Here is a 17,001-nt window from a genome sequence, read left to right as displayed (position 1 = left end):
ATGAATGCTATCGAAATTCAGTCATAATAATGGAATGGATTTCATTCCAGGGTCGTCCATGGATAAAGCTAAATCGGATTGTTTGCTTTAACAACCATCTTCCTATTATATTTTGTTGCTCTTTTGTTTGAAAGTCATTTGTTATCTGTACCTGCATGTTTAACGGTTGTTTGTTCAATTTTCATAAACAATAGGTTACCTTGGTTACTGTGCAGAAATATAATGTATTAATATGCCAGCTCTTCTCTCTGGGCCATGGTATGTCACCTGACCTGCATTGTAACCTTTTCGGCATTTAATACAAAGATAATCAAAACACAATATGGAAATCTTGAATTTGCTTTGTTTTATATACATTTATACAATGCATTTAAGGCAAGGTTTTGTAGTGATTTCATTTCATCAAGGGCATCGTATCAGTGAATGTGATGATATCCTTGTACCAGTCTAGTATCTGTCTTCTTTTCTCCACTGAAACACAAAAACAAACTTGGCAAAAGTCCATTTCTAATGGAATGCACTACACCTTATGGCTGACATTTTTAACAACGTTGAGGCAGTTTAAGAATCTGTTCTCAAAAGCCACATTTGATTCTTATTATTTTCTAAAACGCGCGTTAGAAAAGTGAGACTTTATTTGCCAAAGACCACCTATAAATATATTATTCATATTCTTAAATTTTGTGAAAGCAGAAACTTGTTATGAAAAAAATTTATATTAGATACATTCAATATTTTATCAATCAAATCAAAATAAACTGCATAAGCACTGGTTCCCACTAGGACGCAACGCAATGACGTAATGCAACGCAAATAATTTGACCAATCACACTCGGATTGTCGCTTGTGATTAGTCAATACACTTGCGTTGCGCATACGTCATTGCGTTGCGCATACGTCATTGCGTTGCGCATACGTCATTGCGTTGCGCATACGTCATTGCGTTGCGTATATGTCATTGCGTTGCGCATACGTCATTGCGTTGCGCATACGTCATTGCGTCCAAAAGTAAGAACCAAGTTTAAGGAATGTAACAAGCCTAAAAAAAAACGTATAGTATGTTTGTAAGTATTTTACATTTACCAAAACAACTGAATTAATAAATGAGTTGTTGCTTAGTGATTAGTTTGACGACACGTGACGTTGTCGTCCCAGGTACGTTTTAACTTCTATGTTGTATTTTAACAAACCTTGATGTCCTTGGACAAAAACACAATAGGCAACATGTGACCAATAAGATACAGCGCTTATAAAAGGAGGAACTTCCAAAATCGTCAGATGAACTATTACAGTCGTCAGATCGAATAACGTTTTTTTTTCTTTGCAAGATTGTATCACAATGAGCAAGGTAGGTATTTTAAGAATATATATATATTCGTAACAGTAATGTGTTAGTATAGGCCTAACACGCGTTAGAAAATTGATGCCATGGCTGCGTACGCGCAATAAACTTCGTCGAAAACGGATGATATTGAATTCATCAACTTCAATGAACTTAATTCATTTTTAGCCTAAAATTAGACTGTAAGTTACTATAGTTAATACTATAACAACAATATATGGTCGTACTAACAATAAGAAAAATATTGCCTTATTTGTGGAAGCTGCGCACTACAATGCGAATTTGGTTTAGCGATTGGAGATTGTTCTCGCCGATGTGAGTTGGGTTGTTGATGGTGTTCAAGCTTACGTGTGAGAGATCTGCGCTTGGTTTTTGGTGACCACTGAGGTTTACTTAATGGGTGATGTATCTTTGTGGACGATTATATGGCTTACGTTCGGATAATCTGCGTTTGATTGTTTGTTGTGGGCGATTTGTGAATATTTGCCAAAAATGCGTAACTTCGAAAAAAATCGAGAGGTTCCATGTAGGGTCCTTTACTTTAAAACACGACTTAATTTATCTATTTAAATACACGACAAACCACGTGACTTGCATATATCTAGACAAGAATATATAAATACATAAATGAAATACTAATATTGCCAGGTACCGACATTAAAACTTGATTCGTTATTGTTATGTAAACCGTAAATTAAAGGTTATGAGTTAACGATAGCATAGTAACTAGTAAATCATTTACACGCATGAGTGCATAAATTACTTAAGTTGATTTACGTGCGCACGGTGCACAATATATTACTACTCGTAAGCCGTGGCTAAAATGCTTGGTTCCCAAGACACAACACAAGGACGTAACGCAACGTATGCTAATTGACCAATCACAATCGATAAATTATTCGAGCTGTCGCTTGTCATTGGTCAACTCGCTTGCGTTGCGTTTACGTCCTTGGGTTACGTCCTAGTGGGAACCAAGCTTAATTAACACGTCAACAATTCATATGCATTTTGCAATCAACTATATAAACATGTACCTAATAATAGTAGTTTATTACACGTAAATTGTGCTGGTAGTTGATTCAGTGGTGACTATTTCTCCTGCTAATTCACATCATACACATCAGGTTGTAATAACTCTGTTATTTTGTAGGGCGCAATGGGTACTATACGATCAGCACTCACTAAGTTCAACAAGGAAGATGATGCCAAAGCTCTGAAGAATGCCATGAAAGGTCTAGGTAAGTACAAATTAACATTGATCTTATATTGCGAGAGAAGAGTAGAATCTGGGCTGGCGGCCTGGAGACCAATTCAGGGCAAGCGACAATTTTGGAAGACCAGATTTGGTATATGAATTGCTGTTGAAGAAACAGACATGATTGAAAGACATTGAGAGGTCCGTCGGAGACGACGCTGGATAGATAGATCGAAAAAAAGCACATTAGATATATTCGTTAGCACTAATTATTGAATATACTACTAATACTAAATGGATTTTCAATTAAGGCTGGGTTATTCTAGCGTTACCCAATTCTTTTCAGAGGCCTCGTAAATTATCGACATACATAAGAGAAAACAAAAATGGGTATTTAATGTCAGGAACAACTGAGTAATATTGATCCACGTTTAAACTATAACATAGGTACCGATGAAGATCAGATATCAGCAATACTTGCTAACCGAACCAATGCCCAACGTCAAGAGATCAGGGAACAGTACAAAACAGCGTACGGCAAAGTAAGTTATATTCGGCAGTATGTTTGTTGAAAGTAACACATTTTCATAGACAAAGTAACATTGGTGACATTCGACGTCATCGACGTGAAGGCGAATCCTTTTCTATGGTTAGAACGGGCAGTATTATATTTAAAAAAGGATCGATGAAGCACTGACTATCCTAAATACCTTTATTTTACAATGTTTTACAATTATTTAACTCATTGTGTGTATTGATTGCCCGTCTTACTCGGCTATTTAAAAAAAATGAAGAGAAAACAACTTAAATACAAGTTTCATTGATATAAGCCAGTACAAATCAAGCCAGTTTATTTGGGCTTATCAGCTTAACTTCTTCAAAATGGTGTTAGTTGTTTATACACTGAAACCAAATTAAACTGTTTCACTTTAAAGGCGAATTAGCCTATTATGTATATACCCTACGCCCAATAAGTTTCACTTACTTGGCTAGTCAGTTTAATCTTTGTGTTGTACCCATTGCTGTGCCTTGGTACTGGCAACAACTGTCGTCTCTTTTTATGTTCGTATTTTTGGTATTGGTGCTATTTATGTTTTTCGATAAGAATAATACAACAACATAATAAATTATGAATGAATTATGTTTCTATATAGGATTTGATACAAGATCTTAAAGATGATCTGAGTGGGAATTATGAAGAAACAATATTGGCACTAATGCAGACACCGATCGAGTACGATGTGCATAGCCTGAACAAGGCAATATCGGTAAAACCTTTAATTAATTTAATTAATATGCTTGCTGATTAATACGAGCGTAACAAACATAAAGCTCTGTCTACACTATCAAACTAGTTTGACAAAAAAAGTGTGATGTGCCCAAATATGGTGGTGGTATGCCCAAATATGGTAGTGATATGATATCATCATGTCCATATATGGGCACATCACATTTTCATCCCATACAGTTTGATAGTGTAAATAGAGCTTTATGCGCATGTCTACAAGAGCGTATCCTTTGTTTACTGTTTTCCTACATTATTCAAAGTTGGAAGTGCAAGTAATAACACTGCATGGCTGGTGTGACATGCGCAGTGCGTACAAGTAGGTCTAGACAATATAATAATAATAATAATAACAATATTTATTCGGTCATCAATATAAAAATAACCAGGAATGAGAATAGGCTAAAGCCCAAACAGATTCTGCACTCACTCCAATATGGACAAAATCGTCAACATTTTTAACGTGCATATTTGAACATCAAAACACCATAACTTAGTTAAACAATGCATTATTAATATTACAATAAAAGTAATGCCATTGCAGTTCAGTAAAATAAATTAATTTACTGTTATCTAGGGAGCTGGCACGGACGAGAGAGTACTGATTGAGATTTTGTGTACAAGAAGCAATGCAGTAAGTATTACTATTTACACCCAGTACTATATTTACCATGTAAATCCAACAATACTATGTAGATACAATACATTACACAAGTGCCGTGACAGCTTTGACCGTGAAAAAGGCTATTCAGCGTTTGCAATAAAATAACATGGTTTGGTTAACATGATTCATTAAGTTTTACGATCTTAACTCTTTATTAGAGATAGTTATTATGATTAATGTAATGAGTTGCCGACAAGAAGAACTCTAAAGCTCTGTCTACACTATCAAACTTTATGTGACAAAGAAGTGTCATGTGCCCATATATGGACATGATGATGACATATCACTACCATATTTGGGGATATCACTACCATATTTAGGTACATCACATTTTTTTTGTCAAACTAGTTTGATAGTACAGACAGATCTTTACTTCAAACACTATATACATACTCTAAATAAATGTGCATTTATTAGTATCATTCTATTAATCTATTTATAGGAAATTACAGCTATAAAAGGAATGTACAAAAAAGGTACGTCATTGATTGGCTCTTGTTTCATTACAAAAATTACATCCATCCTTTCTTAAAGATGTATTGTCCTCCAAAAACATGAAAAATGAAGATTAATTAAATCAGACTTTGAATATATTATTTTGTTGCTTTAATAAAGTTAATCACTTCCATAGAAAAAAAACGAAAAAAAAAAAAATGTTTTCACTTATAAAATGACAAAATAAATGGTTAAATTCAACCAAAAATCCATTGGCTGGCAGCCAATTTGACCATTTTTTGCTTTAAATTACATTTTTTTCAGGTAAATACATTTTTTTCCGATCCAATTTTTGGTCAAAGTGGGTAACTATTATGTTACATTAAAATGGAATATTCAACAAAAATGTTTTTAAGAATTATTTTTTCAGGGGGACAATACATCTTTAATGTAACACAAACATTTATTTAGTATCATCCTAACATATAATTAACTAATATTCAACAAGGATCTAATTAAAGATTAAAATGAAAATACAACACATTATGTACCACTAGCCACTTCCACACCTGATTCTATACAGCTGTCACAAGAACCAAGAACCTACTGACTGAGACAACATGAATTATGGATAAAGTGTTATATAATACACCTAGATATGTATCTAACTGACTTGCAATAGTCGGTTAGACAGTATCTAGTGACAGCTACAGAATCGCGAATGGTCTAAAGTAATCATTAAAACTTTGGACATCTACACAAGCAATATGTATCTAACTAACTTGCAGTAGTCGGCTAAACAGTATCAAGCGACAACTAACATAAACAAATGTTCTAAACTAATCATTAAAACCAGTATTGAACATCTACACTGTTTCTTTTTTCTTTTGCTTTAGTTTACGATAGAGAACTAGAGAAGGACATAATGGACGATACAAGCGGTCACTTCAAACGTCTATTGGTCTCAATGTGCACGGTATATTTTTATTTTTTTAAAGTCAGATTTTGTGTAGGCCTATAATAATCTTGATTACTCTTTGTCCATGTACAACGGGTATATTAACATATTTTTTAAAAACTATAAATAATAATAATATTTACATCAATTATTTCTAACATACTGGTAATAGGATATACATCTTATTGGTTTTGGTTAACTGATTACACAACTTTTAATTTTTTTTTTATTCTTTTGTTGAACAGGCTAAAAGAGATGAAAGTGATGTTGTTGACGAGCATAAAGTCGTTCAAGACGTAAAGACTTTGTTTGAGGTATGTATAATAATTTTGACATTTTTTCATTTTGATTTCAACTGATATTTTGCTCTGCCAAAGAAAGAATGCAAAAATCAATATATTGTATTTGTTTTAATTTATTTTATTTTTTAATTTATTTATTTTCAAATGTTATGTAAACCATATTGAAAAACGAACAGTTGATAAATATAATTTTGTGAAATAATAAAAGATTTTACTAAATCACTAGGCTGGTGAGGACCAGTGGGGCACGGACGAATCTGAATTTAATCGTATCCTAGCAACCCGAAGTCACGCCCACCTCAGAGCTGTCTTTGCAGGCTACGAAAAAGTTTGTTACAATCTGTTGTTGACCTTATTACGATTACTATTTTAATTTTATTAGTCTGAAATAGTTTAAATAGTTTCTAAATTGTGTCAGCTGCGTTAAGTAAAGATTATTTCTTGTGTTTTTGTATTGTTGGTCCTGAAGAAAAAAGAATACAACTGTGGTAAAAAATGTATTTTTAATTGTTTCAGGCGCACAAGAAAAACATTAATGATGTCATCAAAAGTGAAACATCCGGAGATCTTTGCGACGGATACTTGACAATTGGTAAGGGCAAAAGTAAACGAATATTGGCAAAGGTTCGAGGCAAAGAGAGTCATATATCTACAAAAATGTTTCTCTTGAAAAATGAATTTCAATCTAAAAACTACGATCAAATAAATGTATTCAAACATAATACAATTAGTTTTTAAATTAGTGCTTAGCAATTCAAAATCGAAATTTAAAATAGTAACCAATAACTTTGTTATCAATAGCTAAATTTAGCAATGACGTAATCGATTACTACGCTGAGGGTTTGTACAAATCGATGAAGGGACTTGGTACCGATGACGACCGACTCATCCGCATTATCGTAACAAGATCCGAGGTAGGTAAAATTTTGAGCAACTGGACATCTGTACATTTTAAAACAAATGCGTGCAATATTTCAATTTCATGTACTTGTTTAAGCTTACCGGCTTTGCTAAGAGAGATGAAAATATATCCAATCAAATATCTCATTTTCTGAGATTTTCTTACATATGTTACCTTTCATAAAATTCTGGTCTCTGTATTGTGCAAACGATATTTGAAATATTAAACCGAATTGAAGCACCAGTTTGCACATCACTGTTTCAATAAATAAACAAACATGAAGTTTATAAGCGAAATCAAGAAGACCAGAATCTCAGTGTTGGAAGAAAAACAAAAATTGCTGAAAGAAAACCGTTCACGAAAGACTTAAGCAACTCAACAATGCCTATTTTCAGCAGCTGTCCTATAATGTAAAACTAAATAATACAATAGAGACACATTTCTCATGTTGCTCAAAAATTGGAAAGACTGAAACTCTTTTTATTACTTCTGCAATAATTACGTCATTTATCGTCTGCAAACAACGTAAATGAACACTATCAAACGTCTTACTTTCAGATTGATCTTGACCAAATAAAGAAGAAATTTATCCAGAAGTACAACAACACTGTTGAAAAGTTTGTAAAAGGTGATTGCAGTGGAGACTACAAAAACGTCATTCTTGCCATTTTAAAGGAATAGCATGATTTTGTAATTTGTTCCTTTTTAGATTTATTACGCGACATAAAATAGTGCCCTTCGAAATGTATAGCAACTTATAGAAAGAATAACATATTTAGTTATCTATTGTTGGGGGCGTTATTATAAGATATAAGAAGATAAGAAGATAACACCGACAAATGAACTAATTTATATTTTTCGAGATATTTTAAAAGTTTATTTTTAATAATGTACGGCTTAACTTGATAATTTAACTGTGGGATTACATAATATCATATAAATATATTTATACAACAATTATATTGTTCTAATATTTTACTCATTGAGTCATAGTGGCCTAGGTCGCTTTTGTTTTTCCTAACCTGTTTTTATTGTCGTTTTTTGGTCAAATTAATAAATGAAATGAATTATGAATATACGAAAGATCAATACAGTACACGAGTCATTGGAAAAAAGGACCATTATGTTATAAGTAGACTTTTATTACATTATAAGCTAGTAAGCTTTATTACTACTGTATATTAGTTAAGTGCACGATATAGATTTGAATTTAAAATGCGTAGACATAATAGAACTATTAAATATTATTATAATAATCGTAATAAAGGAAGATCTATATATACATTATAGATCATTTTATTTGGTATGACACATGCATAGACCAAATGTTGGTTACACAGAATTTGATTCATTTATGATTTTAGAGACAATATTATTACATATATATATATAATATCATTTTCACTATTGTGGCTATAATAGGATTAATACTAGTTGTCTTGTATCTAATATACATTTACAATTATTAAGAAGATGGATAATGTATGAACAGAATATGACGATTAAAGAATAGTTCTATATATGGACCAGACATATATGAGAGTTTGTTGTTTAATAACTATGTTTACAAAATCAATTTATAATGTAAACTGTATTTTTAAATTTAAATTATCGATCTATTTTTTTGCATATTTGGCCGTGTAAAAACAAATCCATTTTTAATAACATTGCCAGTATAAGTCTACATCACAGCAATATAAAATAGTAGAACGCCTTAAGGCGACACATTCGGGACCCAAAGAAGTGGTTCCCACCACCCCACACTATATACGTGTTGTAGTCTATTATTAACATAAATTTCTTTCCTTTTTTGCAATTATTAATAATAAAAGGTATATTATTAATAAAGTAATATTTAAAAAAAAAACATAGGCATATATAAAGATGTATAACTAAATTAATTAAACTTGAAATCACGTATCCTTCCCAATTAACCAGACTTGACGTCAGGAAAAACCAATGTAGTTCCGATCGGAATTGTGGTAGAAGTTTATGTATGATCAAACACTTTTATTGAATTCGAATCATCACCACATATTGCAGAAGTCCGGTAATATGCTACAAGGATAAAAAACAACAAAAAACGGCTAAAATCCCTTGAATTATTTCCATTCAATGGCAATGTTCTGCGACACAGAAGACATCATCTCATAGAGGTTATTTTTTCCTCCATGCTCAAACAAACCCCGTATCGCCAGGTCGATATTTAACCAGGTAAACGTTATTACTCATAGACGGACAAACTGCAGCAAAATAACTAGTTTAGTTTTTTTTTAATTGACAAGAATTTAAAACTCCCTATTAACGAAATGGACTCGCCTGATTCGAGGAAGGGTTGTGGAGATTGTAATGCAAAGGACTGTCATTCAGTTGGTGAAGTGCCTAAGTAGTTATACCGGTGTAAAATTGTCAAATACTGCTAGAGCTCAAAATGGCATCAAGAGGTCAGGTAAGTACCTATCAAAGTTTATAAAATAATTGTTTGATATGGCAGAAATGTGTTTAATATTTAGCGGGTTTTAACTTGGCTGTAGACTTGACAAATGGAAGAAAAGATAGTACCAAAATTCTTGTCAAGTTAACCGCTGCACCAAATACAATCATATAACCGTAAGGTTTTTAATGTTGACTTAATATGCATTAAAATAAGACAATTACCATAATACGGCCCATATGGACGTTGTTATCCTAATAGTATTATTAACCATTATTTAAATTTACTGAAAATCTGCAAGCTGGTTTGTGTACGTAACAATAGATATTAGACTTCTGTAAAATTCATGGATTATTTTCATGGTAAAAATAAAAAAGTACTTCAGTTATTCAAAAATTAGGTCCACATATAGTAAATGCATTACACTTTAAAACATATTACATTAGGCCTATCGGATACAAACTGTATTAAGAAAAGGGCGTGTCCAGAACAAATGTCTGCAGATATTCGGTCATGGGTGCGTAAACTTTTCCATTACCTTCCGTTAGTTATATGTGACCTTGTAATTTTTACTAAACCACTATTGCTATTACATACAAATTACAATACGACTTGTTATTCAGTACACCCACCTAACAGAGCTTAAAGTTAAATCATTTAAGAACAAGACCGTACTATTGTGACCACATGCATTCAACTGGAAATCACTTATCTATTGCTGTAAAAAGAAAAGACACAATACCTGCGTTCTATAGTGATGCACTGATTTTATTCTGATCTCTTGCACAGATTAGACGAGCCTCACCACCTTTACATTCAAAGCCATCTCGTCTAAATAAATAAAGGTTTTGTTTAAGTCCCTCCTTCGTGGTTAATTATCCCGGGGTAGTGCATTTGCCAGAACTACTGGCTTAGAACTGTCTACAGTAGGCCTAACCTACCATAAGCCATTGAGTTGAACAACTGAAGCAAAATGTCAAATCTTTCCAACAAAAAACAACTATTTTAAACTAGAATAATCAGTTGAATAATCTTGAAAAAAAAAACCATTTTGTAGATATTTAATAAAATAAATGACACTGGGGTCATGGGAGAGAATTTCTTCCTGCAATAACATACTGAAATCTGAGGAGTTTATAATATTTATTTCATGTGTTTATTTCATGTGTTTATTTCAGGGAACTGTAACCAGCTATGCTGGCTTTGACAAGGAAGCGGATTGTGGTGCGTTACGGAAGGCAATGAAGGGATTAGGTAAGTCAGCTGCTAATGTGTCATGCATTAAGTGACGCTCATATAGCCCTGTTTTTTTTTATAGGGTATAGTGATATCCATAATGTATACGGTGCAGTTGTTTTATGTGAATTTTTTTGCACGAAATTATTAATATTAATAAATTGATTTTGCATTTTTCTTTCCGAATGTGCCAGGTTCACGTCAGTCAATGTGGTAGTTTTTCATTTATTTTATAGATTGTTCGTTTCAGTTTTATTTACATACACAGCATTATTGTGTTCATTTGAATGTACATTTATGACGATATCACCGTTAGGCCTATCTGTCTAACTAAATCAAGCAATACCATTCACTGTTGAACACGTAACCAAACGGTACATAATAATTCTCCGAAACATTTATTTAAGGAACGGACGAACAGGCGATTACCGATGTACTGGCTTTCAGATCAAACGCTCAGAGACAGGAAATTGTGATTCACTTCAAAACCTCATACGGAAAGGTAAAAAAAAAAAACTTGTTTAAACAATGGGTAAACAATATTTGAAAGATGTAAGATTTACGTTCTTTTAAGTTTTATTTTCTCTTGGAATAATTGGAGCTACATTCCAAGACATTTCACGTGACATTTCTCACCTCTGAACATTAAGAGAATGAAAGTGGTCACATGATAGTTTGAAATACAATATACTCAATAATAGGGGCACATGACAGAACTTGTATTACTAGACTTAATCGATTAGAATTCTGTACTATAGTTATCACGCGACAAGTGCATCGTTATGTTTTTCATTATTTAACAGGACAGTCTCTCATTTCGAACATAGTGTGCACTAGCTTAAAGGCCAATTTAACACAGACGAGCGGTAAACGGTAATAAAATATAAAATCTATGTTATTAATTATATGACCATCTACACAAAACGCGGAGCGGACGGACGGTTTCCGCTCTGGATATATACAGATTAGGACAAGCTACGCGGTTTTCCGCTTACCGTTACCGCTCGTCTGTCTGTGTAAATTGGCCTTCAAGCGGTAGTAGTTAATAGAAGGAAACACGGTCTGTAAAGAGGGAAGCTGTATCATAGGCCTGCTGTATCATAGATCCTGAAACGATTGTTCCTGTTTTGTCAAGACTATGAATAACAAAACTACCCTACTTTCAGTGCATGCTTTGTTGCGTTCTAATACTAGCGCCTAATATAATAAAACATTAATATTTATGACTCATAATAAAACTTTATTAAGTAAAAAGTTCGCACTAGGCCTAATACGAAAGTGTTGTCCTGCAAGAAAAGTGGTAATACATGTACAAGGTATATACATTATTCCATAATGTGTTTGCTTTTGATTTCAGGACCTCTTGAAGGACCTGAAAAGTGAGTTGGGTGGAAAGTACGAGGATGTTGTAATAGCACTGCTCGATAAACCGGCGTTTTACGACGCAAAGTCTCTACGAGGAGCTATGAAGGTATAGCACGCTAATTGTGAAATAGGAATTGGAATTCCTAATGTATTTTGTATGAGTGCGAGAATAGGCTAAAGCAGATTATTATTACTCAAGTACAGTTAATAAAGAGTAAAAACAATATTAGAAAAGCCAGCAACAACCAAAAATAACCCAACATTAATATCATAACGTCCTAGTGTCTATCAAGGGCTTACGAAAGTTACAAAAGCTTTCGAAAATTCTTATCAGCAGCTGATATAAAACTACTTTAAAAATTTAAAAATGATTATAATCAGGTGAAAGTGTTCAAAGCAGCTTTAAATAGCGAAAATGTTTATGAACTTTTAAACGAATGATCCATGATTGCTCGAAATAAGAAACATGAGTGATAAGGCTATTAAAAACTAATTCATGGTGTACACATAATATAAACTCTCTAAGGAATTAAAACATTTGTAGTAGGCCTAATAGGCAAAAGCATTGGAAACTAATGGCATACTAAGTAGCATTTAATGTTATTTATTTCAAGGGTGCTGGAACTGACGAGAAAGCTTTACTGGAGATAATGTGTACACGTACCAACCAGGTAATTTGTAATTTATAACACAAATGTATAAATTATATGTATCATATTCTATATCAAATGTATAATCGTATCCTATATATTGACTCGTATTTACTTACGTTTAAAAGTTTTGCTAATTTATATCTTTTTCTTCTTTTTTTAAAGGAAATCAAAGACATAAAGGAAGCTTACAAGAAAGGTAAACAGGCTTACCACCACTAATCCGGATGTGACCAAATATGGTAGTGATGTGCCCAAATATGGTAGTGATATGACATCATCATGTCCATATATGGGCACATCACAATTTTTTTGTCACAAAGTTTGATAGTGTATACAGAGCTTTAGAACGAATCCTACCTAAAACTTTATTTTATTTCCTCAATGTCTACATGGAACTCACTAAGTAGACAGACTAGTACATCTTGACAACTCGCCCGCTCCCCGGGTGATTTTTGACACTCGACCCCATTATCCAGGACAATTTTACAAGCTCTAATACTAGTTGACACAAAATAGTCTAATAAATTATTTACAACTACATTTAAAAATGAATTTGAATAACAACATAATATATTAATATGGCCAAACATTTGTAATTTGTGTTAAAAGCTTTCTTATCAGATGCATGCATTAGTAAATTGTTTTTGTGTAAATTATTTTGCAGAATTTAAACGGGATTTGGAAAAGGATCTAATGAGTGAGACTAGCGGTCACTTTAAACGTCTCATGGTTTCATGTTGCCAGGTTTGTGTTTGTATTATTATATCGAACGGAACAATACAACACCTAATGTCGGTCTACATTTCACATATGACGCGCAAAATCGTGAAGCGTTCCATATTTTTAACTTTTACACAATCGGATTGTTCAGATAGCAATTGCATTTTTATAACACTTTTGTTAACATTTTATTATACCATATTTTTCTATGTATTTTTCTAAATTTGTTAAATGTCGGTTTTATTGTATCGTTCAAGTTGACAGGGGCTGGTCAAGCACATCACAAGATGACAGTTTTATACTTTTGCTTTTCCGCTACTCCCCTGTTATACTTATATTATGTTTGTTTTTTTGCTATGTAGAAAGATTGAAAATAAATAAATAAATATCAATCACATCAATAAAACCAGCCCATTCTTTCCTTCAAAGATAGAAACATAATCTATAACAATGAAACGTATGGTTTAAAAAGGTAAAAAAGAACAGTTGACAAGAAAATGTAAAATTACGTACAAATTACGTACAAAATTACGTACAAAATTACGTGAGAATCATGTCAATATTTCTATTTCTATATATACGTTTATAAAAAAAATTACAAGAAAAAGGTGACAGCTTCTAAAGACTATCCTGAGTGGAAGGAGCCATACATTATCCAAGGTTCGAACAACTATTCACTCACGACTGTTATTAAGTGCTATTATGACCATCAGATAACATTTTTTTGTGTTCTTAAAATACATGAAATAAATGATAGTGTGTACATTTTTGTTTTAGGCTGCCAGAGATGAAAGCCCCACCGTCGACAATGGCAAAGCTAATGCGGACGCCAACGCCATCTACAAGGTATACAAAACAAAAATTAAATAATAAATAAATAAATGTTTACCGTCCTCATAATCATTTCAACATACAGTAGCCCCAAAACAACAACACCATTTCAATATTTGGAGAAAAGGTAAAAACGACTATGTTGTGAAGATGTACCAATACCAAAGTTGTACCAATAGAACAGGTTTATTGAAGTTTTACTGACATTTACTGAATTGGAAAATGGTTAATTAAAATAAATAAATAAATATTAATGATGATTTATTTACACCAATTAGGCTGGGGAAGCAAAATGGGGGACGGACGAATCTGAAATACTGCGTGTCTTAGCAACCAGAAGCTTTGCTCAACTCAGAGCTACATTCGATGCTTATGACAAGGTATGTTTCGTGTTAAGGTCTGCTGTCTACACTATCAAACTTTATTTGACAAACAAATGTGATGTGCCTATACTGTATATGGACATAATGATGTCATATCATTACCATATTTGAGCAAACTTGTTTGATAGTGTAGAAAGAGCTTTAGTGTTGGTATATACACTATCTCTGTACGTTTAGTTTTATTTATTTATTCATTCATTTACCATCCATTCACCAATACATTTAAAATACATAAAAAAGACAAAATATAAACTAGAAATAGAATCTAACGAATTGTTAGGTTTTTGTTTTTCACGAGTGAGAATGAATTCAACTTTCAACTTTAGTATTTTATTCTTCTTGTAATCCTGATTGTAACGGATACCTTGATAGTTACTATGATAGTCGTTTTACTTATTATTTGGGTTACAGATATCTCAGAAGACAATAGAAGATGCAATTAAGAGCGAAACATCAGGCGATTTAGAGGACGGATTCCTGGCCATCAGTAAGCTAATCATCCTATTCCTATTGTCCCAACCCATCGAAGTCAATATCGAAGTTGTCATTCCGACGAAGTACGCTGGAACCGATTGTTTACGATGTCGACATAATGAGAAAAATGTGACAAAGATGACTATACTCTTGAAACGATTACTGAATCAATAACGATGATTTGCGATTATTGACAATAGTGACAATTGATACGGATATAATGACGACAACGCTCCGTGAGATCATAGACTTGCCCCAAGTCTGTATTATTGCCTTTTTTTTAATGTTAGTCCACCACTGAGTTGGCGTTTCAATTTTTGTCCACATCCCGAGTTTACAAGCTCAAACAGTATACGTATGAAACGCCATATGTGCCAAAATATTTATCTTTTACTAATATTAAGTCAAAACTAACTCGATCACTGATTTCGGTATATAGAGATTAAATGATGGTGATAAGTGACGTCGACAATGATTAATAACTCGATTATTATTAATTTTTAATTCTGTTTTTTCCCATTTCTAGTTGGATGTGCGCGTAATACGCCCGCGTACTTCGCCAAACGGATCCATGACTCAATGCAAGGTGCAGGAACCAAGGACCAGCAGCTGATCCGTTGTATTGTCTCTCGCGCTGAGGTACATTTTATTATTTTGTATTTTTTGTAGTGTGATTTGGAGGAAACTGGGCACCGGACCCGTTTCTTAATTAAATTACGACGTACTTAAGTTGTAGTTGGTCCTTCAGAGGCGTCTGGGATATTAGACCCAAGACGCGGAGGGTTATGCGTTCGATCATAATATTTATTTCAAATGTGCGTATTGGTTGGGGAAGATAATGTATTTTATATTTTTGGTTTTAGAATATCATGCGAGTGTCCGTGCATGTGCTTTGCATGTTTCAAGCACAACACGAGGAACAGCATAAAACAACGTTTAAAAGCAGTTAAGTTATCTTCTTCAAAATCATGACTTTGAGTCATGTTATTATTCTCATATTGATTCACTTTCGCTTTCTCTTTCTATACTTTCAGATTGATCTTGGTACAGCCAAAATGGAGTTCCTGCGCATGTACGGCAAACCGATGTCTGAGTGGATCAAAGATGATACGAGCGGCGACTACAAAAAGATGCTAATGGCGTTAGTCCGAAACTAGACGATTCCGTCGTGTGAACACGAGCGGTGACTGTACAGACAGATGCTAATTGCTTTAGTCCGAAACTAGACGAGTCCGTGTGAACACGGTTAGAATGTAAGGGATCGTTTGAAGATTAAATTGGGAAAGGTTTATTATATGAAAAAAATATATTAAAAATAAACAATTTAATTGATAACTAATTTAGGGGTTAACATGGTGGGATCTCAACACGCTTTCAGTATCTTCAGTTTGGTGACGGGTTTCCTTAGTTGGGCGGAAAAGTCAGCTGAAAATTGGCAGTTCAGATTTAAAATACATTGCTAACACTTATTGAGGTGATTTTACATCATTGTTTCAATTTCAATATTCTTTTTTTACTATTATTGACAAATTAACGATTAAATCTGGCTTAATATGATAGGAATATAATAATATATAAATTCGCTGTACTCGGCACACAGAATTTAAAATAAATATCAATGTGGAATGCTATGTTGCTTCATTCTTTACAATGTCATTTTGAAATAGGGGGTGAGGGGTTTGATGGAAAACAACAGGGCTTGACTAATGCTCTCTTAAGCTTGGTTCCCACTAGAACGCAAGGACGTTGTAGCGAGTTGACCAGCGAGATTGCGAATAATCCATCGCTTGTGATTGGTCAACTAACATTGTGATCTCTAGTGG

General features: G+C 33.2%; 2 protein-coding genes across 2 annotated transcripts; both read left to right on the top strand.

Moving 5' to 3' along the window:
• The first annotated feature begins 1,242 nt into the window (after positions 1 to 1,242).
• On the top strand, positions 1,243 to 8,619 carry LOC144854681 (annexin A13-like). Its single transcript, XM_078712623.1, has 12 exons — positions 1,243 to 1,348; positions 2,493 to 2,580; positions 2,985 to 3,079; positions 3,692 to 3,805; positions 4,400 to 4,456; positions 4,929 to 4,962; positions 5,818 to 5,897; positions 6,125 to 6,193; positions 6,408 to 6,509; positions 6,698 to 6,773; positions 6,983 to 7,095; positions 7,641 to 8,619. Exons 1-12 carry the CDS (start codon positions 1,340 to 1,342, stop codon positions 7,761 to 7,763), a joined length of 960 nt encoding a protein of 319 aa, XP_078568749.1. The 5' UTR covers positions 1,243 to 1,339; the 3' UTR covers positions 7,764 to 8,619.
• A 785-nt stretch (positions 8,620 to 9,404) lies between these two features.
• Positions 9,405 to 16,809, top strand: LOC144854682 (annexin A7-like). The gene is made up of 12 exons (XM_078712624.1): positions 9,405 to 9,531; positions 10,695 to 10,770; positions 11,160 to 11,254; positions 12,110 to 12,223; positions 12,732 to 12,788; positions 12,933 to 12,966; positions 13,435 to 13,514; positions 14,268 to 14,336; positions 14,600 to 14,701; positions 15,116 to 15,191; positions 15,705 to 15,817; positions 16,213 to 16,809. Exons 1-12 carry the CDS (start codon positions 9,514 to 9,516, stop codon positions 16,333 to 16,335), a joined length of 957 nt encoding a protein of 318 aa, XP_078568750.1. The 5' UTR covers positions 9,405 to 9,513; the 3' UTR covers positions 16,336 to 16,809.
• The last annotated feature ends 192 nt before the right edge of the window (positions 16,810 to 17,001 follow it).

The sequence above is a fragment of the Antedon bifida genome, chromosome 10 (genome assembly GCF_963402885.1).
Source record: "Antedon bifida chromosome 10, ecAntBifi1.1, whole genome shotgun sequence".
NCBI lineage: Eukaryota > Metazoa > Echinodermata > Crinoidea > Comatulida > Antedonidae > Antedon > Antedon bifida.
This window is presented reverse-complemented; position numbering and strand designations above follow the sequence as displayed.

Coding starts and splice junctions, on each gene's coding strand:
- LOC144854681 (XM_078712623.1), top strand. Junction 2,581..2,984: donor GAATGCCATGAAAGGTCTAG/GTAAGTACAAAT, acceptor ACTATAACATAG/GTACCGATGAAGATCAGATA. Junction 3,806..4,399: donor GCCTGAACAAGGCAATATCG/GTAAAACCTTTA, acceptor ACTGTTATCTAG/GGAGCTGGCACGGACGAGAG.
- LOC144854682 (XM_078712624.1), top strand. Junction 12,224..12,731: donor CTCTACGAGGAGCTATGAAG/GTATAGCACGCT, acceptor ATTTATTTCAAG/GGTGCTGGAACTGACGAGAA. Junction 15,192..15,704: donor GGACGGATTCCTGGCCATCA/GTAAGCTAATCA, acceptor TCCCATTTCTAG/TTGGATGTGCGCGTAATACG.